A 25,715-nucleotide genomic window follows, 5' to 3' on the forward strand; every position below is an offset into this window, starting at 1 on the left:
AAACTTTATGAACCGCTTTGATTGCAAGCTCTGAATTATGTATTACTAACTTCTTAGCTGAATGGTTGCTGATAATTAGAACCTAATGTAAAAGACATTACTTAAATTTTGATTTGTACCGAAATAAGCAAAACTTCTTCGATAGCTTTAATCAAGAAGTGTATACTTCAATTTTTGCGTCGTGATTCAGATTGAGTGTAAGTAAAGCATAATTTGGCCCAGCTTTGAGTGTAATTAAATAATTGACGGAGTCATTCTTTTGTCACAAAACAACGTGGGACGTACAGCATACATTGGGTGCTTATGCAGAGAAGAATGACACAGAGACGAATGAAAAACTTTCTCGCTTTGATATTTGTTTGATCTTTAGAACAATGGATTAACAGAACCATTTGGAAGAGGCGTGAGAGTGTTTACAATCCCAGCGGTTAGTCATTAGGTTGATATGTTTCTTGGCATGGCTTATACCCCAAAAACCGATGTTAACTTGTATGGAAAGTTTAAAGTTGGATTGAATAAAGCTTAGTTCTTTTAGAAATGGGACACTTTCTTTTGCTGATATCTCATTTACTTGTTATCGCACATTCAAAACTTTGACAGCATATTGTTGCCTGTTAAATGTTTAAAAATTTTAAATTCATGCGTTTCTGAAATATTTACGATGCAAGAGAAAAAAGAAAAAAAATACTTTGCACAGTTTCCTTTAAAATCCATCATTTTTAAATTTATAGCTGACAAAACCGATGATTATTCAAAGAATTACTGTGTAAAAGTAGTGGAAAAGTATGCAAAGACTGTCAAAAATGTCCACTAAGTTCAAACCAAGCATTGGAGAGAAACACATGATCGGCAATTACGGTTTAGGGTCATCAGGAAAGTCAAGGTTCATACCACAATTTTTAATTTTTAATAAGCGAAAAACTAAGTGTAGATCGCTGAAATGTTGAAAACAATTCTGTAATAACCCGAAAGTGTTTCCTAGTTACGAGTCATTCAAATCTAACCTTAAACAACAAGTTTTGCTCGTTCCATAGCTCGTAAGCTGAATAAACGAAATCGAGGTTAAGAGGCAGATGATTTCTGATAGACGACAAAACTTATGAAAACCCTATTTCAAACAAATTCCAGCGTTTGAATCCTGTAACATGTTTGCTCGTGGTAACGTCCTTAGCAGATTATAGTTGGTATTTGCTGGTTGTTTTATGTAAAACATAGTGATTTGCCAAAATTCTGCTCCTGTGGAAAAGTACAACTATTTTCAAAACGGAAGCTTTGGTTTTCGCTGTTTTTAAAAGCCAAAAAAGAGTAATCTTGTATATACGCTTCGCAACTTATGATCTATACTAACCGATTATTATTGAAGTTCAATCTCATGATGGTTTTACTCCGTAATTGACAGATTTTTTCAGCAGAAATTCCGCTTTTCAATGGCCCAAAAGTAATCGAGTTTTGTTAATTTGGAAACAGCTGTACCCACTAAATTGCCTTTCGTTTCTTCAAAAAGAGAATTATTGAACCAAAAATCAGCAGAAATTGAAGAAGGAGGATGTACCCACCTAAAAAACAGATTAGACGAAGTCTAAGTTGGAAAAACTTATCAATATCATGACTGAAAAAAGTTTTTCTTACAAAAAAAAAATTAATATTTTTTTTCAAATTTTTTCATGAATTATCATAAGATTACCTTCATTCTCTTCAAAGAAAGTATTTCGATCAAATGAAGAGTGTTTGAGATACACGCATTTGTAACTGTCCCATTTCTAAATGCACAAAGCTCTACTAAAAAAAAATAGAGGAGAAGCAAGCAATAACATTTTTCCCTTAGCAGTCAAAAAGAATCTCTAGACATATTGCGTAAGAGTACGTATGAATTGAATGTTTATTGTTCGGCTTGTTAGAATAGTGAATAATTTGAAGGTATAATAAATCCTATATCCATAACATAACCATTACCATAACATATCAAAACGATGGTTTTAAAACGCTTAAAATAGTTATGTACGCCTTCGCCTACAAGTTAAGTAAGCCTGAGAGCATACAAACAAATCTTTTTTTTTTAACTTTACGCTTTTGGCACGAACTAAAATGCGATCCTGATCAAGATAGTAGCAAATGGTCGCCAATAAAATTTCCTTTGAAATGGATATCATTAGGTGAATGAAAAAGTTCATGTGTTTGTGTCGCGATCGATTACTTTTGTGACGTGAATTTTATTTAGAATTGATCATTTTTTGCTTCCGTACATAGCAGCTTGATGAGTAATCATGCGTTAAAATTACTCCTGCTTCTTACAATCTATGTTTAAATATTCATCAAAACATTAATATTTATTTTTTTACAAATAATTTGATTTTATTCAAATTATGAAAAATTAAAAAAAAGCAAAAAATTATGTTCGTTTTGTAAAAACCCGACCATCCAGGGGTGCCAAAAAAGCTTTCAGAGATTATTTCGTTATCAGTTTTTAAAAAAAATCGAAATTTGTAACGTGAAGTCACTTATTCGGATCTCAGATGGATTTCTACTCCCATGAAAGAGATTGCGAAAATCCTATGCCTGTTTAGCAAATCTTTGCGCTGAAAATGCGCTAAATGTGTACTGAAAATTGAGCCGAAATACAAAATAGTTCAGAAAAAATGGCGTTTTTGAACAAAAATCTTGGCCGTCTTGGTTGAAAAACAGACGTTCGTTTTAAGCAACATTCGATTTTGAAAACATCCGATCACCACATGTGCCAAACTCGAAAAGTTTTAAAAAAGAACATAACCTTATAGTTTTCGCTATGAAAGGACCAATTTAGACAAGCACCATAAATATGTTTTACGTTCTTAACAATTGATCAAATACAATAACAAAATCAAAATAAAAAAAAATAATAAAGTAATCAAAAATGACAAGAAGATGAAATTTTTATAAAACTAAAAAAAATCAAATACAAACAAAAATAAAAATGATTTAAAAAAAACCAAAAAAAAAGAATGTCAAAAACACCAAATATGACAAAAAAAAACAAACATGATCAAATCAAGAAAAGTGCTAAATGCATCAAAAACATGACAAAGAATAGAGAAAAAAAACTGAAAATGGTCGGCAATTGTCCATGAATAACTTAAATAATATTAACAAAAATTGAGAAAAAAAACATTCCATTTTAGTAACATTCGATTGTTGCAACACAAAATGTACGGGCGTGTTGCCAAAATCGAATGGGGTCTGTATTAAAATGTCCCTAAGTTAGCGGAATTTCAGCTGACCTAAAAATTTATTTAAAGTTTTGGTTACCGATATCATTTGAAATGAACGAAAGTATAAGAAAAAATAAAAATAAACGATTTTCTTCTTGAAAACCGCTTTTTTTTTCTTCATTATAAGCTATTATTATAGTAGTCAGTTTAGTTTGTCAGTTTCCAGTCAAATTTAATTTAAGTCATTTATCATTCCAGTTTTATAAATATATTTAATTTCCAGTTAGATTTTTTTTATGGATTTTTTTATGAAATCTAACTGGAAACTGACAAAATTTTAATTTTTCTGTGTTTTTTTGATTAATTTAAGGACCGCGAAAAATATACTACGAGGGATTTCAAAAATTTTCCGTGTCATATTTCAACATAAAATCTACTAAAGTTGCAGATTTAAATTCTTGAGTTAATCAGAGGGCCGTTTTTGATTTCTTATACTATTATTTTTAAATAAAATTAAAATTATAGAGTAGTTCCTCATTTTGGTGGTTTTGTGCCAACGTAAGAACTTATACTACACATATAATATACGGCGTATTACAGGACACGACACTTAACGTTCTTACTAACATATGTTAGTAAGAACGTTAAGTGTCGTGTCCTGTAATACGCCGTATATTATATGTGTGTTATAGAGTAGTTGTTCAAAATTGTTAAGCCAAATTCGACATACTTCAGATTTGCTTCGCAATATGCTGAAATTCTATGATATAAACTTAAATTGGACACCCTATCCGTCTCTTCACTATTAATTCATCACAATCAATTGAAAATTAACACAATTGACCAGAAAATCAAAATTCCATGATACTAATGCAAATGTAGCTATAAAATAGGGTAAATGATCTTGAGCGGAACTAAATGGCTCAATTCGACGCAACTCGAAACAGTTGATCAAGCGGTATGGCTGTGGGTTATATCCGAACAAAAAAAAATTTCAGTTCAGCGGATAGATCTTGCTTTCTGCTTTCTAATGATGATTTTTAGAATATTTTAGAGTAAATCCTAATATCTCTAGAGCTGTTTTACTGGAGTAAGAATTCTGATCTTGAGCGGAACCACGCTGATCTTGAGCGGAACTAAAATATGATCTTGAGCGGAACCATTTTCTTCTGTCAACATCTTTAATAGCTCTCATTCCTCATACTTATGTAACTGTGAAAGTTCAAATAAATTTCATCTTTTTTAGATTTTAAAGTTAAAAAAATTATGTTTTTACGTAAAAAAAAGAAACTTAGCGTTCCAAAGTTGTTCTCAAAATATCCGTTCAAATTTATTGCTTGCTTATCCTTCCAAAGCTGTTCGCAAAATCTGCGTTTCGAGGAAATTTGACTAGAAATTTGTTGTTATCCCGTGGCCGCAAATGTTGACCGATTTTTATGATATTGGATTCATTGTGTAGGTTATTTTTTCTAGTTTCTAAATATTTTAAAAGGAAGTGAATTTGTTCTACTAGGTTGTCTGTAGTTGTCTCCGAATGAAAAAAGTCCCAAAAAACAGTTTTATTTTTAAATTGCTTATAATTTCTTACAACTTAGCAGTATTTGGGTGCTTTTTTAATTTCTGGAATTGTTAAGAATACATCCATCCGACGATGTATTAATAGGTGAGGGTCCAATGAATTTTTTGACCGTTATTCCGGATTTTCCGGTAGAAAAAAAATCTAACTCATAACAAAGACATCCAGTTTTGTCTTTGCATCGCTGTATCTCATTTCTTAATGAATTGATATTTCAGACTTAAATTTTAGTTTTTTCTCGTTAATTTGATTAACATTTTCATAGAACATATTTGGTCTCTCAAAAATGTCAGTTCCTCAGTATATTGTAATCATGATTAAGACCCTTTGAATCTGTGCTTCGGGTCATATTGACCCAAACGATTTTTGAAGGTAACGACAGAGTCAGAAATACATAAAAAGGTGCCTTAAATTACAGATTTTGCAAAAAAAAAACTGTACATTGCTCTAAATCAATGTTTTTGAGAATAAAAATCTGATTTTTTGTCATTTTTCATTCCCTTAAATCCTTTAATTTCATTGGAAATTCACGATAAAATGGATTATTTTTAAATTTTAGTTGGGAAAAATCAGTTTACGTTGAGAATCTTTTCATACTTTTCTAATTCAAAGTAAGAAACCTAAATTTAGTATTGACAAACAAAAATTATAATTATCGAAATCCGATCAAAAATCAAAAATTCTGTGAAATCTTTGATGAAAGTTTCCTCCAAATTTTGTGAAAAACAGATTTTTCTGTGATTTCGGCAATCTTGCTCTAAGCAACTCACTCATTCAATAAAGTTTATTATAAATTCCAGTTTCTTATGAATCAAGATTAAATTTATTTATATTTAAAATTCATGGAAACATTAATTACAACATTAATTATTTAGCTCAATTAATAAAACAATCATTTCTCAAACCGCCTTCCAGTTCGAGCTCAAATGTAAAATCAAACACAAGAGGATTGAATAGAGTTTCAATACCGGGCCACCAATTGAATCGTGGAGTATTATAAAAGCTAACCCGGTGTGCTTTGCTAAACTTTGTAAAACTGAAGGAATGTGTGTTAAAAACAATTTAAATTTTTGTTTATTAGGTAGTATATCGTTTTCAATTGGAATTTGAACATATAAAACAACCTCTTTAAATGAAAGCTACTTCTTAAAGTACGAATAGTAATGGCAATGAAGATTGATTCTTATTCTGAAATAATGATTTAACTTTATTGGCATCATTAGTTCTCGAATTATGCCAAAAGTATGTATGAAGCCTTCCTTCTCCTTCCCGCCGACTTTCTGAAAGAAAGAATCAAAAACACATTTCTTGTACCCCAACAATTTAAATTTTTTGTGTGCCTAGCTTGGCACGCTATGATACCAATTGATTAATTTTTGTTCTATTCGAATTTAATTTTACATCTTTTCTTTCCCTAAAGCTGATATAATAAGGAAAATACAAAGGTGCTGCATATATTCAGGGGTAAAAATCGCGTGTGAGACATTAGGCATAAGACAGCGCACCTAGCGGTTTATTTCGGAAGCTAGTAGTTCCGCTCAAGATCAAAGATGGTTCCACTCAAGATCATATTTTACTTTTAAAAACTACGCGAATTATTGATATTTTGATGGAAAACTTGTTACTGAAACCCGAATAATGCTTCTTCAAGAATTTTTCTACCATTTTAGTCATTAAGAATCAGTTTATAACGGCCAAGGGTTACATAAATTGACGTTCAAAGTCAGCGTAGATTGATGAAAATTGCAGCAGAAATGCGTATGTTTTTAAATCTTCTAATAACATTATTTCAGTTAATAAACTTTAGCAGAAATGTTAATGCTTGTTTGAAAAGATTTTGAAAAAGTGTTTTTTCAACATTTTGATAAGATTCATAAACAATCATTGCCTATATCTTAGGAAAAATAAATGGTTCCGCTCAAGATCAGATTTCGACTAGTTCCGCTCAAGATCATTTACCCTAATCGGATTTTTTCATAAATTTTTCAAATAATTAGCTGTAAATCCAATTCAAGAAAGTTTTCAAATACGACTTCAACAAAATTAGTCATTTTTGTTGCAAAACACCAACTTTCTTAAAGATATTTTGAATTTAAAGTTGTTTTCTGAAGACCATCAAAATCGTAACCTAAATTTTCAAGAAGCATCTGAAACAGGCCCGTGCAATGGAACCGTCCATGGGAGGGGTTTTCGAAACTCAAAACTAGCAAAAAATAAAAAAATTACCAAACATGCACATTAAATAAGCAAATTGATTCCTAATACCTCTTTCCTACTAATGATCATCACAAAAACTTGAAAAAGTAATACATTTTACTGGTACGCTTCAAAGTTATTTAAAATAGAAGTTTGAAATCAATGCTTTTCCGGTAATTATTCAAAATGCTGTTCCTTTTTCGCAATTAGAAACTTGTTTCAAAATTAATTTAAAGCAATCAAGTTAACAAATTTGAAATCAATATTTCCGAAACACCAGAAATCGAAATCGAATTTCAGTTTCGAATTAAACCATTAGATGGCGTGTAGAATAGGTAAGTAGAATACCTGTTATATCATATTAACATTAATATTATTTTACGCCAGATTAAAAAAAAAACATAAATTAATTTTTTTTTATAAATTTCTTATCAAGCTAGAAACTAGTTTGATGAAAAATTATTAAGCAAATTGTTGATAATGATAATATAAATTTACATTTTAATCATTAATTTTCGATTAAAGGATTGGCTGAAAAATACTGCAGTTTTGAAATAGATAAAAAAAAATACTATCTAGATTGGAATGTGAATTCTCGATTAGGAAACAATATTAATGTCCATTTTGAATTTCGCAGAATTTATTCAAAACACAGATATGATAATTAAATTCAAGTTTATAAAAAGTTTAAAAAAACATAAATTATAAAAAATTATTTAAAGATTGTCAAAGTCAGAAATACAATCATTTTTTGTATTTTAATATTTCCTGTTCATTACTGAGATTTACATTAATTTCTTCATTTCAAGTCTCGGTTATCTGGTTTTATATTTCTGGTATTTTATTTTTTATATTTTATAGCTATAAATATGTTGTTAGCGTCATCCAAATATTAGATCCTGGAAAGGACAAAAATAAAAAACCATTTTTTTTCATTAAAATTTAGACTTATAGGCTTCTTAAAAGATTATGTGTTTTAAACATAAAAAATCAGAATTGAAAAATAAAAGTTTGAAAAAAAACAAAAAAATTAAAATAGCAGGGTTATTGAATTTGGAAAATTAATTTGAAATTTAAAACATAATTTGAAGGAGAAAAAGATTAGTTTTTTTAACATTGTGGGGTTTTTTTTAGCATTTTCAAAACTCATTTTGATAACTCAATGGAACAGCTTTTTTGATGCCATGTTTTGATGACTGATTTGGAAGAATTGGTGTCTTGGGGTCGAACCTTTTGTCATATTTTGTCTATCATCTCTAGTTTTGGTGATATGGCATTTAGAAGTTGAAAAATGAATCAGATTTGATTGGAACCAATCATTGCCAACTGATAAGCCAACAAATCTTCATGAAAAACAAAAACTGATTCTGAATTGGTTCATCATCCTCCATTTAATCAAGGAATAATTTTTTGTCTATATATTATGTATATTTTCAGAGATACAATGGTTTGACTTTTGTTTTAAATACCTATTATCAAATTTTAATTTGGTTTGAACTTCCCGTATTATTCTTTCTATAAATCGCAGAAGTCAAAATTACTTGCGGTCTTCGTGAAAGTTGATCATTGATTAGCTGTATTTTTAAAATTTTTGTAATGTTTTTAAGTATTGATTAAAATTGCAGTACCACCTTTAATTTTTTTAACCTATTTTCAAAAGTCATTTGAAAAACAAAAAGTGGTAGCGAAAAATCGAATTGCATATTTTTAGGGTTACCATACGTACTCTTTTAAGAGTACATGTACTCTTTTGCGATCGAGAAATGAGCGTACTCTTCTTTTTATAAAATCTTGTGGTTTGTACTCTTTTTTTTGTTGAAAGACATTTTATCAGAGAAACGAACTTATTTTTCCAGTTTGCATTCATGGTACCGTGCCAGGTTTCTCTATTTTGTTGAGTTTTGCAAACGATGAATTAAAATGGAAAGCATCACAAATCTAAATTTTTCGTTAGAAACAAGTTTGCTTTTTCATCAGCAGCGCTTTTCTATCAGTAAAATACAACAGCTTCGAAAGTTTTTAAACCATTTCAAAGAAAAGCTTCTCCCAGGCGTCGAAATAAACTGTGCAGGCAATCAGCGCCTTTGAATATGCAATAAGCCCAAACAGTTGGTAAAGAGCACAACAGCAATTTGAACTCTTTTTAAAATGCAACATTTTCTCATGTTTGCGATGTTTTTATCTCTATCTCTTCAAATAATCCGGGTCGTTGGATTTATTTGATGATTTGACTTTTTACTAAAAATCTACAAGAAAATGAACAAAAACTAAAAACATTAATTTGTAAAAGTATTTTTTGTAAAATCATAATTGCCAGGTAAGTCACATAACTAGCAACTAATTGTCACTATTTGAATGGCCTTATTTCCTGGTTTCTACCGTTTCTCTTAAATATTTTGAAATATGATTTCAAAGTACTCTTTTTGGCGTTGAAGGATATGGTAACCCTAATTCAAGGAACCTCCATTAATCAAAATGCTTTGCACCTTGGAAAAATGTAAATTTTATGTATTTTATCAATACCCTTCTGAATGTGGAGTCGAGCATTTGAAAAAAAAAACAAGTAACAAAAAATAAAATTTAAGCTGCAATGGATATTTTGAAAAAAAATTTTTCATATCAGCATTAAATTTGTAGAGACATAAACGTTTTTTTCTAACTAAAGTGATCAGTAATAAAGTAATGGATATAAGGGTTAAGTTTTGATTTTTATATTCTGTTGACCACAGTGAGTATTTAACATCTGTCACATGGCTTAAAATTTGAGTTAACAAAAGATTTGCGGAATTGGAATTCACGCTTTCGCACGACCTTGATCTTAAAACAGAGATTTGGACAATTTCAAACTGGTATACTTAGCTTATGAAAATCGGTAAAGTAGGTTTGATTTTATAACCAAAACAGTAATATGGATCTATACGACTCTAACCGGTTGACTGTCCTTTTTTTGCTGAGATACTCTGGTTACCCTATTCAAAAATCTAAAAATGATAAGTTTGTAAAGCTCCTCATTTTAGGAAAAGTTAGAAAATTGCAACCGTTCCTGAGATATCGCATCGAGAAGGTTCTACGAGTCTTATAAACCCCAACCGTATCGGACGGTTTAGTAAAATACAACATTTCAATCAGCGCCTTTGGATATACTATTTGCACCTAAACAGTAGGCAACATGTACAACAGCAATTTACATAAAATGCTCTTGCACAAATTAAAAGTGCACGAATAGGAAATAAGACATCCAACGCGAGAAAAGACATCCAACATTCTGAATCAATTCAGAAACTTCTTTATCTTTGAATCATCCAACAAAATTTATCTATTGACTTATCACTAAAAACAACAACAAATTGAACAAAAACTGTTTGCTCCAATAATTTTCACAAAGTTGGTTACAAAAAACTATGAAATATTAAAAACAAACTATAGAATACTTAAAAAATAATAAAAACGATCGAGCAGTCAGAAATCAAGTTTCTGTTATTTTTGTCGTTTGGGTTTTTTTCTCACTTATGTAATTTTTGTCGTTTTTATAACTTTTGACAATTTTGTCATTTTAAATATTTTTGTCATTTTTGTCATTTATGTAATTTTTGTACTTTTTTTTGCGTTTTTGTTATTTCTTGGATTGGCTGAATCTCCATGCTCCTATTTATTTAACGCGAGAAACAGGCATGCTTAGATATTGACATAATTTGTCCTGCAATAGACATCCAAAAATACTTTATTCACCTAAACCTTTTTACACATATAGGAAATGAGATATAACTCTACAAACTCCTGAGTTTGAAAAAAGTTCTCGTTGTTCTTCACAGATGGGAATATTGAAACGAGTTGTTCTGGGAATATTGAAATAATTACTCACACTAATTTGCTGTTCGGCTAAATTTGTTCAACAGTCTGATTTACTGAAAACTAAATCAGTCCCGTTAACTTGAATAGCCATAACTGCTTCGCATCTAGAATTGTGCGACTCAATATCAATAGAAAAAAAATATCAAAGAACATTAAGTGTGAATCAAAGTGTTAAGCTGTTTATTTTTCCCTCGTCTAGCTCACGTCAGCGTCCTAGCGAGCTTGTGTACCAAATAATCGTTTCGTGTGGTTTCGTGATTGTTTGTCTTTTTAAGCCGCTTAAAAATTAGCCACCGGAACATGTAATTAAATATGTCAATCTATTCCGTCGACACCTTCCATCATCCGGGCTGGTTACTTTTACACCTCTATAGCTGCTGCCGGCGGCTGCCGAAACTTAAATTGCTCTTTCTATTTGGCTGGATCCGTAAACAAAATCGTTTTTGAGCACAGTTCGATGATTCCAGCTTTGCCTTCCCGTCGACCGGCTAAATGGCAGCACACACCCTCGAATAAACAAGCAGCTGATGTACTAATTTTCCACTTCGGAAGACCGGGGAAGGTGTCTGTGAGAATGTATCCAATTTGGGTTCCGGGGCAGCTAGTTGTACATCATCTGCCCCTATCGGTCTCCAGTTTTGGTTGAAGTCAGCAAATGACGATCCTACCCTATGACAGAAAAAGAGCTAGCTGCAAAAGCAACGAACCGTATCGATTTCTGAGCACATTGAATTTGCCATTGATGTGCTAATTGATTGATTCGGGACAAATATTTTCTCGTGATTTGACCACACATGCTCCTATGTATGTCCCCGGAGAGATGTGCGCTGTGAGATACGTGAGAGTTCTGTTTCAAATTGCTTTGTAGAATTTTATCGTTTGAGTTTGGAATTGCAATCAAAATTGTTCGTACAAAAATCTGTTGAAAATACGAACTTAATACGTTATCATAAAAAGCTACAATGCAATGGAATCTCAATCAATGATTAGCAACGTTACATTCATACTTCATTTATATAGAAAAATTGAAAATTAAATCTCCTGAGGAGTGTATTCGAAAAAAAATGCAACACTTTGTTTTGTGAATAACTTTTCATCGCATTGATGTAAATTCCAGAATGTTTTTTCGAATATACTCCTTAGGTTCGCATGTTGTAGTCAACGACATTTGGCGGTTTCGCCCGTATAAAATGTAACACTAGAGATTTGGAACGAAAGTGTTGCTTATATAAAGCGCCGATGTAGTCTAGCGGATAAGCTGGCGCGAGTCTGGTTTTGGTAAGCTAGGCGTACTGGGTTCGACTCCCGGTATCGGCAAGAAAAAAAATTAAAAAAAATCTGGCTACAGTGTTGTTATGCCTAGGGGAGATGGGGGCATAATGGCCACCTTAAGGAAAACGATTATTTAACCATCGAAAATAGCTATAATATGGAGGTTACATTATTGTTTCGTGTTCAGACACTTGAAAAGCCTATTCCCTACCGGGCTGAAACGTGAAAAACTAGATGAAAACGTTAAAAAATGCATTTTAAAAAATTTTGCCAAAAGCAGAAAACCAGCCACTTTGGAGGCATAATGAGAACCCCCCCCCCCCCTGAGGCAGTATGAGCACCATTAATCAGGGCAAATGTGCGTTTTCTGCCGGGGAATCTAGCAGCGAATTCAATTCGATGAAGTCAGGTGAGTCGTAGATTCATCAAACAAAGCAATAACAAAATAATCTAGGTCTGTTTGTAGTTTGTAGAATACAAACAATTCACGCACGCTCATACATTATGTGCTTTGTTCGGAGGATGATGCTACTAGCCGTATAATAAAACAATAAAAAATCGATCATGAATTGTAAATGAAAAAAAAAATCACCTCGAACAGAAATCTAACGCTAGTCTTTTGATTACCTCTCCGACACCTTACCACTAGGCTAAATCGTCGGATGAAAACTAATCAAGGTGTGGCACTATAAATCAATTTTAATTCGCTGCGATTCTACGGCAGAAAATGCTCATTATGCCTCGATAATATGGTGCTCTATATGCCCCTAGTCAACAAATTTATGTAAAAGCGTGTTTTAAAATTGATAAAAGTGAAAAATCAAAAATGTTATGATGATAAAAATTGAGAAACAATGTGTACATCATGTTGCAGTGCGTACATTATAGATCAAGGTTATTTTAAGATCATAAGAGCTTATTTCGTGGTGCTCAAAAATTATAATATTTTCATAACTTGAGAACCAAGCTAGTTTTTTTTAAATATCTCTGTAAAGACGATAAGGAGATTCCTTTTTTTGTGAAAAATTAATACTATAGGAAGGACGAAAAAACTCCTCATGAAAATTTATTTAAGAAAATACGTACTTCCGTAGAAAAGAGTAGTGCTCATTATGCCCTGGGTGCTCGTTATGCCCTCATCTCCCCTATGTGTATTTTTTCTGAAGCAGATCTGATCATAGATTACTATTTTTTGAGTTCAATAGATTGGAAATTTATGCAGAAGCGAATTTTAATACCATGATTTCTCTTTTCTTCCTCTTCTCAGGTGTTTCTCATCATCTGGAGTCGCGCCGATCGGCCCCGCTATAAGGGGCCATGACGCGTTGGCCCGTTCTACTGCTCTCGTTGCTCTCATTGGCCCTGGGCAGTGCCCCGAATGCCGATGGAACGTCCCAACCGTCATCAGCCGGCCCGTCGTCGTCGTCGCTGTCGTCTCATCAATCGCAGGCGCCGCTATCCTCGCCACTATCATCCGCCTCGTCGTCCGCCACTTCCGGTTCCGTGTTCGGTTCCGGTTCGGCCAACAATGGTGGGTTGGTGTCCCAGATCGGCGGAGGATTGCTTGCATCGTCCTCGCTGGTACAACAACCGTACAGTTCCGGTCAAACCTACGTGCCCGATTTCAACATGAGCACTCACCACCAAAAGTACAAAAACAATCGGACCCAGCTGGTGGTCGGATATTTGACGGCGCTCAAGGGCAACATGAAGGACAAACAGGGTCTAACCATTTCCGGTGCCCTCACGATTGCCCTGGAGGAGATCAACAACGATCCGGATCTGTTGCCGAATGTGACGCTGGCCGTGCGGTGGTACGATACCAAGGGCGACACCGTCATCGCAACCCGTGCCATAACCGAGATGATCTGCGATGGGGTGGCGGCCATCTTTGGACCGGAAGGAACCTGTAAGACTGAAGCCATCGTATCGCAAAGCCGAGACATTCCGATGATCTCTTATGTGAGTATCGACTTGCTTGAAAGTCACAGCTGAGCTTAGTTCTTTTAGAAATGGGACACTTTCTTTTGCTGATAGCCCATTTACTAGTAATCGGACCTTTTTTTTTAATTTTAAAATTTACGCGTTTTTAAGATACTTACGATGGAAGAGAAAAAGACAAAAATGATTTTGCACAATTTTCTTCAAAATCCATTATTTTTAAATTGATAGCTGACAAAACCGTTAATTATTCAAAGAATTACTGCGTGAGAGTGGTGGAAAAGTTTGCAAACACTGTCAAAAATGTCCACAAAGTTCAAATCAAGCATAAAATGTCCTACAATTTTTCTCGACAAGCCGAAAGTGTTGTCTACTTATGAGTCATTCACACCTAATCTTAAACAACAAATTTTTGCTAAGAGAGCTCGTAAGCTGTATAGTCGGAACCGAGGCTATGAGCCTTTAAGCGTGTGCGCAGGCCGATGGTAGATACCAAGAATAAAGTGTTTTTTTTTCTTTTTTTTATGGATCAACATAAAATTAATCACGATCAGTGATCACTGGAAAAAATGGAACATTAATTTGGGTGCCTATTTTCACCCAAGCATGTTCTTAATGCACGTGGTGACCAATTGCACGGAACATGGTGACGAACTGACGCCTGACGTAAAAGTTGTTTATGATAAATTTAGAATTTAATTCCGGTGTCGTGTACACGAGAATATGATTTTTTAAACAAAATTATTTGAAATAAAAATTTCAATCAAATAATGATCTTATGTATGACAATTTTGAGGACGTTTTGAAAAATCAAAGGGGAGAGATTGGCATACAATGTTTTATCCATTATTTACATCAAGCAGGAAAATTTTGATTCAAATTGACTGAAGAAATAAAAGTATTTTTCGATTATGGAATGAACTGGTAATAAAAGTGATGGCAAAAGTAACTTGAACCCTCAATCTTCAGCAAATTTCATAGAAATAAAATGAAATTTTTATTTTTGTTTTTTTAAGATGGATGTCCGGAGTATACGTGTTCATCACATGTAAGCTTCGTACCAACCAAATTTCATTGTACAAATTAAGGCCACCTCTATCCCGAACCTACTTCACCTAAATAATGAAATGTTGCGGGGTAAAGTATGGTGTACGCTAATAAGTTTTCCTCGCAGAAATGCTTCTCCGCTCTTTTCAACATCTGTAAAATTTTCTCCTAATTTTTCTATCCATCTTTGTCAATTTTCAATTTTGATACTCTTTCTACAAGCATATACAATTTCACCGATATGCCAAAAATAAATGAACAAAATTTTTTTTTATTTTCTCAAACAAAAGAAAAAAAAAAGATGTAGGGTAAGAACACTATATATTGAACACCATCTTTGGGATTCAACACATTTGTGACCAATAAATAATAACGAAAGGTTTTTCTGATAAAATTTTGATAGCGTAGCTTAAGCTTATTTCTCTGCTTCGAATCGATTTATTTTTTTCGTGGAAATATGTATAGAAATTATTATTTAAGCCTTTTTATTCAAAATTACTTTTGTCCCAATGATTAAACACAATGATTCAAATATTGAACAGGCAATTAGTGGTATGAATAAGGTTTAGCAATTGCTTCGGTAGCTTTTACTTTGCTCGAAATCAAGCAAAGCAAAAGCCCAAAGCATTTGCTTAGTTTGGTATGAATAAACATTTGCTTAGCAGATGTGTACTAAAGTCTTAGAACATAGCTTTTGCTTCGAAAAAAAGAGCTATCCAACCAGCAGAATCTGAAATTTTCTAAAGTAAAATGAAAGAAGACGATCAAAAAATTGAATAGTACGGCTAAGCCATGAAATCGACGGTGCGGGTGGTGGGTGTAAGAACGATCGGAAAAATTTAAGTCAATACATGCTCGTATGTTGATGTTTAAAGAAAATTGAATATTGTCAAACAAAAATGGCCTAGCCCTTTAACATTTATCATAAGCTCTCCCACACGTTTTCGGATCCGGATCATCCGATATATAAAAAAAATATACAGTAGGCGCGCATCTTAACTTAGATGTTTTTTTTTAATCTTTGAATTATAAAAAAATCATATAGATTTGGGAGATCTGAATTATGTTTTAAATTATTAAAATTTTCTTCCTACTTCGAGCGGATTGAGACTTCTTCCACTATAGCCGGAATTTTTTAATTTGGAATATTTACTTTTTGATTTGTTTAATTTCATCTTAGACGAATCATTTCATACAACGACAGGAATATGAAAAAAGTTGGGTTATCACTTCGACTGTTCTTTATCTATGTTGAAAATGCCTTTTTAAATTGTATTGAAATGTAATATTGCTAATTTTATAAATTCACTAGCTGACCCGTTGTGCTTTGCTACACCTTCCGGAAATAAATGTAATTTGTAAAAATTTATTAAAATTTAGATTTTAGAGAGCATTGTTTTAAATCAAACCTCATCATACTTCAGAACCAACAACTTCGAAATGATAGCTGCAGCTGCAGTTCTGAATAGCAATTTAAAGATGGTATATATTATTTACTGATCTCTAAACTGGTTTTTCAAGATCTGAAATTTGTACTCTGTACCCAAAAAAACCTTTTTAAATATCGTCCCTTCTTTGAAAAGCTCTTTATCTTAAATTTACATGGGAGCTCTCCCATCTTTTTCAATTTTGTCCCCCACTGCTTGAAGAAGGTAGGGAAATTTAACCGGCTCGATACCCAAACAGCACTTATCATGGTAATGAAAAATATATTAAATTAGTTATGTATTAAATACAGTGCAAATTTCTTTTTTTTTAAATAAATTTACTACGGTAAACATACAAATATTAAAAAAATATCAGTTGCATCACTAAATAAGTTCTCAGCGTTTTTTTTTATATTTTTTTTTGAAAGTCAAATTTTTAAAAATTTAGTTAAAAACAAATTTCTAAGTTTACATTTGTCCCGCATATTGGGGCAAGTGTCAATGCAAAGCTTATTTACAGATGCGTCAGAGTAATGGCTTTAAATGGATTTAATACGAATTCCTGTTTTTTGTTTTATCAAGTTTCACTGATACCTCTGCAGTATTCCTGCAATATAAAATTTATGTTTGTTACTCCACTTTTAACGAATGCTGTTCAAAGGGAATGACCTTCATTTACAAAGACATTTAAGAATTTTCAATATCCGCTGCAGTTTCAACATTCGGAATACCCCTTCTGATCTTTCCAACATATTGAATCATTTTGAAGATGAATTTCTTAAAAGTTCGACGTTTGCCCTTGCAACACCGTGTAAGTTGACAGAGAGGAATATTGTTTTTAACACTTTAAGGGTAAACTAAAAATTTCTTTTAAACATTTTGCGTCCAGTTGAATATCGGTTCTAAAGTCTCGCTTTTCAAAAACGAAGCGGATTAAAAGTCTCTTTTATGCAGCCATGTAACACAAAAACACTTTTCATGTTAAGTACGTACTTGAATTGGTATGTAAGCAAAAAGTACAATGGTTTTTTCAGAATTATTTAAAATAAAAAGCTCCCATTTTTATTTCTAAATTCGTTTCAGTTGTGTATTTGGGCCGAAGTAACAATTTCTAGAAGAAAACCTAATTTTTAATTTTTTTTTTTAACAGAAAAAGTTGAACGTTTGAACATGTTCTAATGTTCCTTGAATGAAAAGTCGAATGCTACCTACATTAACACGAACTAAATATGGAAGTATTTTAGCAAATCTTTCAATTGGTTTTGATTCGATTAATAAAATACCAATCCGTGTCACATCTAGGCGTCATTTATTACCACGTGCTGTGTACAAATCAAATAAGCAAGAAAAAAACACATCTAGGTTGCATATCGCCCCACGTGTTTGAGAAACAGGCGCCTTATTGTTAAATTTTCCAGCAATCAATGAACAGTGTGCTCATAGTACTTTGAAATATACAAGGTAGGCTATTCCGTTCTCTTTCAACGTATTGGTAATAGACCCCAAAAATAGTTATGGAATAAACTGGCAAATGTATGGAATTTTGCAGAAAACCATTTTTTTCTAAAAATTGACAATCATTAAAATTATGAGAAAAATATGCATTGATGCATTTTAATGCAACAAACAATATTTGGCTTTTCAAAATCACTAAAAGTAATATGCAACGGGCTTTTGATCGATTTAAATCTAAAATTTGGTGATTATTTTGCCTTGTGTGGTCTTTTTCTTGTGCAGTTTGAACAAAAATTCAAACAAATTGATTTTTTATCACAGAAATATGAGGTATTTTACATCTTTATCAAATTTTGAACATAGCAGGAAGAACACATTTAATTGTTTGCTCTCAAAAAAGAGGGACGGTGATGAAAATGTCTTTTGAATGCTCATTATTTATGGTTCAGATCCGAAAATCCAAAGCAAAAAATAGTTTCCGATGAGCCAGAAGAATCAATGTTTAATCTGAGGCCCTTTTCAAAAGAATCGAATGGCTATTGATGGAGATATTAATAATTTTGATTGCCATTCTATATAAAACTGCCAAATTTTCATAACTACTTTTGTTGGTATGCAAGCATGCTGTGTACATACACGGAGCTTTCAAGTGAGGTTAAGCGCAATGGCCTACCTGTTATTTTCCATGTACTATGCAGTGTGCTTTGGTTACCATCCTCTTGCGACGACGTTTGCTCGCCCATGGAGACGAAAAACAAACCCCTCAAAGAAAATATGCTTGGTTGAGAAATACGCGCCAAAATATTCCTACTGATCAGTATGCTATGCCTGGGTTACTATCCTTTTGCGACGTTGGCCGCGACGCCTCGACCATAGAGACGAAAAACAAACCGCCCAAAGGAAAAAAAAATCTCAAGAAAATGGATGTCATGACTTTAATTTGTTTCGAAAAACTACAAATTTTGTATGGAAGCCTCTCCTTCCTTAAGTCGGATGGAGATTTGACTATTACAGAAACCATCCCCGGCCTCAAAAACCCTCAGATGCCAGTTTTGACGATGATCGGTTCAGTAGTTTCCGAGTCTATAGGGAACAGACAGACAGACAAACATTCATTTTTATATATATAGATGACGTTGTTAAAGAATTTGTTTATTGGAAAAGTCTGCTACCAAGCATGCTTAGAAAATAAAGTAATTGCTAGGAGATTTCTCGAGTGATTGCTTCTGATTTGGGCTTTATTCATACCAAACTAGCTTGTTCTAAAAGTAAAAGCTCCTGACTGAGAAAACAGCTGTCAGAAAAAACTTTATTCATATCAACCGAAGCAATTGCTTTCTGCGACTGCTCGAATGCTCGATTTAGTTTAGCAAAAGCAATTGCTAGTGTTTTTTCATACCACCTATTATTGAATTATTGAACACGTAAACATTGAATATCATTGCATATATTCAGGGGTATTTCGCTTGATAGTATGCCTTGCAGGGGCGATTTTGGTTGAGTTAGCAACCAAGAAACAGTTTGTTTATATTTCGAAACACCAACCGATGTTTGTTCAATAACTGGTACATGCATTTCTTTACGAAACGAGTACTGCAAGATTGAACGTTCAATAATTGAAACATTGACGTTTTCTGTGATCCAATGATTGAACACTTTAATTTGTTAAATTTTAAGAAAATAAGGATAATAAAGGCTGCCACTCTTCCAGAAATCATTCAAAAAGGCTTAGTTTAAAACACTCATACCATTATCTTAGACGTTTATTTGTCTTTTATCCAATTTTTCTCCCAATCAAAAATAGGCTGTTTTCTTCATCCAGTCGAAAAACCAAGCCAAAATTTGAACACATATTCAAGTTTCGGGGATTGTGGCTTTAAGAGTCCGAGATTCTTGATAAAAATTTGAACATAGGTAAAAAATGCTTCAACAGTGACACAACGAATTTTGATTCATTTTTCTACTGTATATTATTGTTTTAATCGGTAAATGTTTTACTAGTGTTCAATATCTGGTACCTGTTCAATAACTAGTGCTTCTACCCTATTACAAAATCGTTGTTTTTAGGTATTTTTAGTAGTGAATTTTTGTTTTCCAAAAGAGTTTTGAGCTAACGACAAATAAAAATGATTGAGTCGCTTCGAATCAGAGGGATAAAGTGACAAAAGTCCGATTTCGAGAAAAAAGGCATCAACATTTTTTTTCGTATTTCAAAGTTACCAAATCACTTTTTTACTTAAATTTTGGATTGGGTGACCACTTGGAGGTTTTGAAAGGAACAAAAATCATTGCTTAGTTGTTATTTATGCTAAACAGCTAACTGCTTTGTATAAAAAAACATTTGCACCCTTTTGAACCCAACAATGTTACTTGCATCCTTCTGAAACTAAAAATTTTCCAGTTTTTGAGTAAGTTGTGTACATTTTCTTATCTGAAAAGTAGAAGTCTGAGATACAAAGTGATTCAAAATAAAGTATCGGTCTTTTGGAACTTTCCACTTTATCATCTCAGCTTTACCCAACGTCACTTGTCGAGATCTTGATTGTTATTCTTGGTGATTTACGTTTCTAAACGAGGATTTCTCGGATATTTCACTATCTCATGTGATTAATGTCAATATTTCTTGAAAGATTAACCATTTATGTGTATGGTATGACTAATTTTTTTTTCCTGATGATGTTACATTACTTTTACACCTTTGGCTAAATAGGAAGAAAATAATGCAGTTCTGAATTAAAAATAGGAATCCACATTGGTAAAGTTCTTTGTGAATATGTTTCAAGCATTTCATTTTATCGGTTCGTATACGTGCTGAAATAATTCTGACAACCTTAACTTACACCCTTCTGGTCCGAAGCTAAACAGAATTTTCATTAAGTGGTTATTTATCAATAAGCTGAAAAATAATGGAATTATTTTAATTAAGACCTGTGTCATCTACAGTATGTAAATATGTGAATGCTTTAAGTTTCCATAAATTTGTTTATCTCAGTTTTGACAAAAACTCACTAACACTCCTCTGACTCTAAGCGCCAAAATTCTCAATGGGCCACTGGAGAAAGCTAATTTTCTGAGAGGAGTCGCCACTAGCGCAAAGAGCTGTCAAACCTCATGATCAAAGTAGCAGAGAAAACACAGAAAAATCAAAAAAAAAACATGACACTGTGTTGTACTATGAGAAATACCGCGGACAAAAATCGGAAAAAATCGATTAAATTTTTGTTAGGATGAAGACACTTTGTTTAAAAAAGCTCGTATTTCAGAACTCTTCCATTCTTAAGATATTGAAAAATGAGGAAAAATGTTTGATAAAAAAGGAATAAGGCAAATTTAAGATCACTGATTACAAAAAAAAACTTTTACGTACAATACATTGATGTAAATGTTGATCTAGCATAGCATAGCATAGCATAGCATGGGGTGACTACACACATCTTGCATTGGCTGATACACATGGTACAACTAATAATCAAAACCAGCATAAGATGCCAAAATGAGAATCTGGATTCAATTCTCATTTCAAATGTTTATTTTGAAGATTAGTGTGGTACCATAATGCACACCGTGACAAGTCAATGTAATCATGGTAGGAAACATCTGAAACAGCAAAATAACTCTTTAGGTGCAGAGAACTCATACGACCCATAAAGCTGTTTCAGATAGGAATCGGAAGGGTGCAATTGAGGAAATCCTACTTGGCAGATAGGATTGATGAATGATAGAATGAATGAAACATGAAACAATCTCACCAAAAGTCCCTCGTCGTCCAGGAGTGTTGAATATGTCATAACACACACGATTTGTCATCCGTTGCGGTACGTTCTTCTCACATTTTTCAATCGAAGCAACTCAATTCTTCCTCCCGAGCGCCAATTCGTAAACATTTGCCCCGTCCAAAGACCTTTGGAGTCGAATTAACGGTTATCACCGTTGTTTTCACATTTTTTACAGTTCAGCATATCATTGAAATCGTGGGAATTAACAAGATCAGCAATCATACAACACATATCACTTTCAGGTCCATTGAGTGAAAAACGAAATCCAAGTACTGGCACGAAAAACAAAACCGAAATCAAAATTTTTCAACTCCATGGGGCAAATTTTAAAACTTTCTGTAAGACACTTTCCTTAAGTTTGGAGCACTTATTTGGTAGCCATCTCTGCTCTTAAAATCCAGCCACACGTTGATACCACTTAGATTCAGTTTATGAAGATTCACTCAAGTAAATAACGAAAATTATTGGAATTATCAGCGAAGCGAAAAAAAAACGCGTGCGATGTCAATCTGTCACCGCCTACTCCTCCTCACATTGATGTAAATGTTGATCTCAATGAAAATACAGTGTTAAAAGCCTTCAGAATAACTTATAAGAAGATAAAGCATGAGAGAATGACGGAAATCAGAAAAATAAAATAATTAAAGTTTTCGGACGAGATCATTTAGTTTCGGCTGATTTTTTCATGTTTTACGTGGAGCTCTGAAATGTCCAGTTCCGACCTCAACATTTGGAGCTTTTTTAGAATTTCACCAGTGTCAGTTTTTTCTCTCTCATAGTGCGTTACCATAGTTGCCATAGTAACCATAGGAATTGTTTTATTTCCATAATAAACAAAAATGAGCGCCAAAGATAGGCATGAAGTAAACATGAAAAGTTAGGCTGGCAGATTTTATCAGGTTTTAATTCATATTGAAATTATTTTTTTTCAACAAAGTAAAAATTATTTTCAGATAAAGCAATTCTATGTGCGTGCTTGTCTTAATGAATCGAGTGCGAGTGGTGCGAAAAACGATGGAATCTTATATTATGGTTTCCAGAACTTTTCAGCACGTTTCGGGCCTGTCAATTTTTAATTTTCAAAAACGGGTGAGAAACTTGAACCTTTATTTTTTCGTCGAAGCACTTCAAATTGTGTTCAATGCTTCAAAAGAAATTCTTATTAATTTTGATGAAAATAATTATGAAATATTCGTTTTCGGATCAGAAATTAAAACAAATCATTACTCAATTAGATATTTGGTAAATTCAGCAAATTATGTGAATACATCCGGACAAAAGTCGAGCCGTTATATTAAAATCCGGGAATCCGGGAATATTTGGTCAAGCCAGGATAAATCCGGGAAATCTGGAATGTTATACGTTCGATGTTTATAAAATTGTGAAATCGATTAAGAAATATATTAAATTGATTGATAAACATAAGAAAAAAATTGCTAAATCGAAAATCATTATCATTGTTTTGGAGGTAAAGGTAAAATTGGACAATTGTTTAAAAAAACATTTGAATAAGGCTATGATCATTTAGTATCCGGGCAGTTACAAACGCTTGTATTTTAAAAACTATTCATTTGATCGAAAAACTTTATATGGAGGAAATGAAGGTGTTTATACGACATTTAATATAAAAATAAAAAAAAATATTTTTCAATTATTTCAAGAAATAATCTTACTTTTTAATAAAATCTCTTTTTTTATCTTTGCACACTTGTGTCAGTCATGTATTGATCTATTATTTTTACCACAGAAGTAAAGCCTTTGCAAAATCATTATATTTTACACAAACTCACCTGGAAAAAGCAATTGGAATGTGGTTGGAACCTTTTCATGAGTAGGCATCTCGAGAATTTTGATCTCTTAAATCCGGTTTTAACACAAATTTCTTCGTCCATCAGGACACATCTGTCGCATTGCTTAAAAAACCGGTTGCGCATATTGCAATCTAAGGAACTGTTCACTATTAGTTATTTACTTGGTGTCTGCTAGTCAGACAACACTTTTTGACTGACGGAAATGGATTAATTGCATTATTTAAGGGGTCTGCATTCAGTTATCCCCAATAACCGTAGACTTTTCACCAAATTTAAGATCAAGGGTTCCATTCCGATGCTTGATTTGAACTTCGTGTGAATTCTAGAGTGGCTCCTTATACTTCTTAACCATTCGGTCCAAAAAAGAATCAGAAAAAAATCAGCATTTTATGAGTTTTCAAGTCGTCAATGAAGAATTTTCGAGGCGCAAAATGCGCAAAAGGCGCAAATTTGTGCAAAATTATTTTTACCATGTCTTTTTGCATCGTAAATATCTCAAACACACATTAACTTAAAAATCTGGCAAAAATAGGCAAGATAGTCCTTTTCATAACCTTCACAACGCTGCTAAAGTTTTGCAAATGCTCTAATGACGTACATAGCTATCACCGAAATAAAGTGCCCGGATACTAAATGATCATAGCCTTAGATTAATCTAGCATAATTTCAATATTGCTGAATATTTGTTGGAACATCTGAGAAGTTTATTATTAAAAATAATCTTTTTCATTCCATTGAAGTAATTTAAAAGTTTTTCATTCAACAGTTGAGGAATGAAAATGTTATGGCCAGTCATTTTATCAATTTACTATCATTCAATTTCAATCTACAGTTGAGTTCAAACTAAAATCTAAATGCATTTCATGTCACCCTAACCTGATTCGTTTCGTTACCGCCATCTGATAAAAATAAAAAAATGTATTAAGTAAATACGACAGATGGCAGATTTGTATCTCTCTAGCAGAAAACTACGCAGGAGGTCCTTAAAGAGATTCATTACAGACTACACTGACGGAAAACTTGATCTCGAATTTTGGCTTAGTTTTCCAGCATCACACAATATCGTTAACAGTGTGCGCTTCAAGCCCGTAAGTGACAAATAAGCAAAAAAATATGTCAAAATATTTTCTTTTAATGGTCTCAAAAAATCAACTTTCAAAAACTGTTTCTCACTTCGGGACAAAAATAATCACTTTTAGGTTATCTTTATAAACGAGGAAATTATGCAAAGACCATTTTCACCGACTTTATTTGTCAAAAATCATTATTATTAGGTTTTATGTGTGATGTTCACTTCAAAATGTCGATAAAATTAATTGAATATTGAATTAAATTTCATAGTTAAATAAGATTTTTTTTCTTTTCGGCCTAATCAGGATTTATAAACTGCTTTTAATTTAAAAGTTATCAAACAGATGAAGCAGGGAAGATTCAATCTTTGAAAGTATAATGTAATCTTAAATGAGTACGTAGATCAAATCAGAACATTCTTACAGCGTTTGTTCTTTCGTTTTGGGTTAAGCCTGCATGAGAAATATAACATGTATTTTAAATAGTGTTTTCAAAACGTTAAGTTTGTAGTAAATCATTATCAATGAGCAGCTTTTAATACGGATTCATACCTTTTGGAAAACTCGAGCAAGGCCAGGTTAATCAGCTAGTTTTTATTAAATTAGGAATCCGTTAATTTTTTTTATGCTTCTAGAAACATTATAAACTTTATTTAAAATGCTCAAATTGAAGTTTTTCAAGTTTAAGTCAAAACGATCCGTGGTTTTTAACAAAGAAGCTCTGATACGTTCCCCAGTGATGCCAAATAATAAAAAAAAATTATAAGCAGTATTCTTAAAATGTTGGAATTTTGATTATTTTTAAATTTCGACCCAGCTTTGAATTCAGCAAGAAAAACTGATTCAGAATATGTTATTGTTTTTATAAAGATTTGTTTGTTTATCTATCAGTATTGCGAAATGAGAGGAAAGAAATAAAATGTCATAAACCAGTGATCAGTTTTTCAGGCAAAATTTATATGTATAAAGAACTTTTTTATATGTAGATTGTTCCACAAACAGAAATAATGTAGTAACTACTTCAATGAGCTTGCCAGATTACCCGGTTTTACACAATTTTGTGGAAAAAAAACAAAACTTCCATTGAGTTAGTACAATGGTTAACTT

General features: G+C 32.6%; 1 protein-coding gene across 1 annotated transcript in view; it reads left to right on the forward strand.

Moving 5' to 3' along the window:
• Window positions 1-25,715, forward strand: part of LOC129742442 (receptor-type guanylate cyclase Gyc76C-like) — a 297,360-nt gene that overhangs the window by 177,865 nt on the left and 93,780 nt on the right. The window contains exon 3 of the mRNA XM_055734340.1: window positions 13,349-14,043. Within this exon, the coding sequence (XP_055590315.1) occupies window positions 13,399-14,043 (645 nt within the window). The 5' untranslated portion in view covers window positions 13,349-13,398. The remainder of the gene's footprint in view (window positions 1-13,348; window positions 14,044-25,715) is intronic.

Source organism: Uranotaenia lowii, chromosome 2 (assembly GCF_029784155.1).
Source record: "Uranotaenia lowii strain MFRU-FL chromosome 2, ASM2978415v1, whole genome shotgun sequence".
Taxonomy (NCBI): domain Eukaryota; kingdom Metazoa; phylum Arthropoda; class Insecta; order Diptera; family Culicidae; genus Uranotaenia; species Uranotaenia lowii.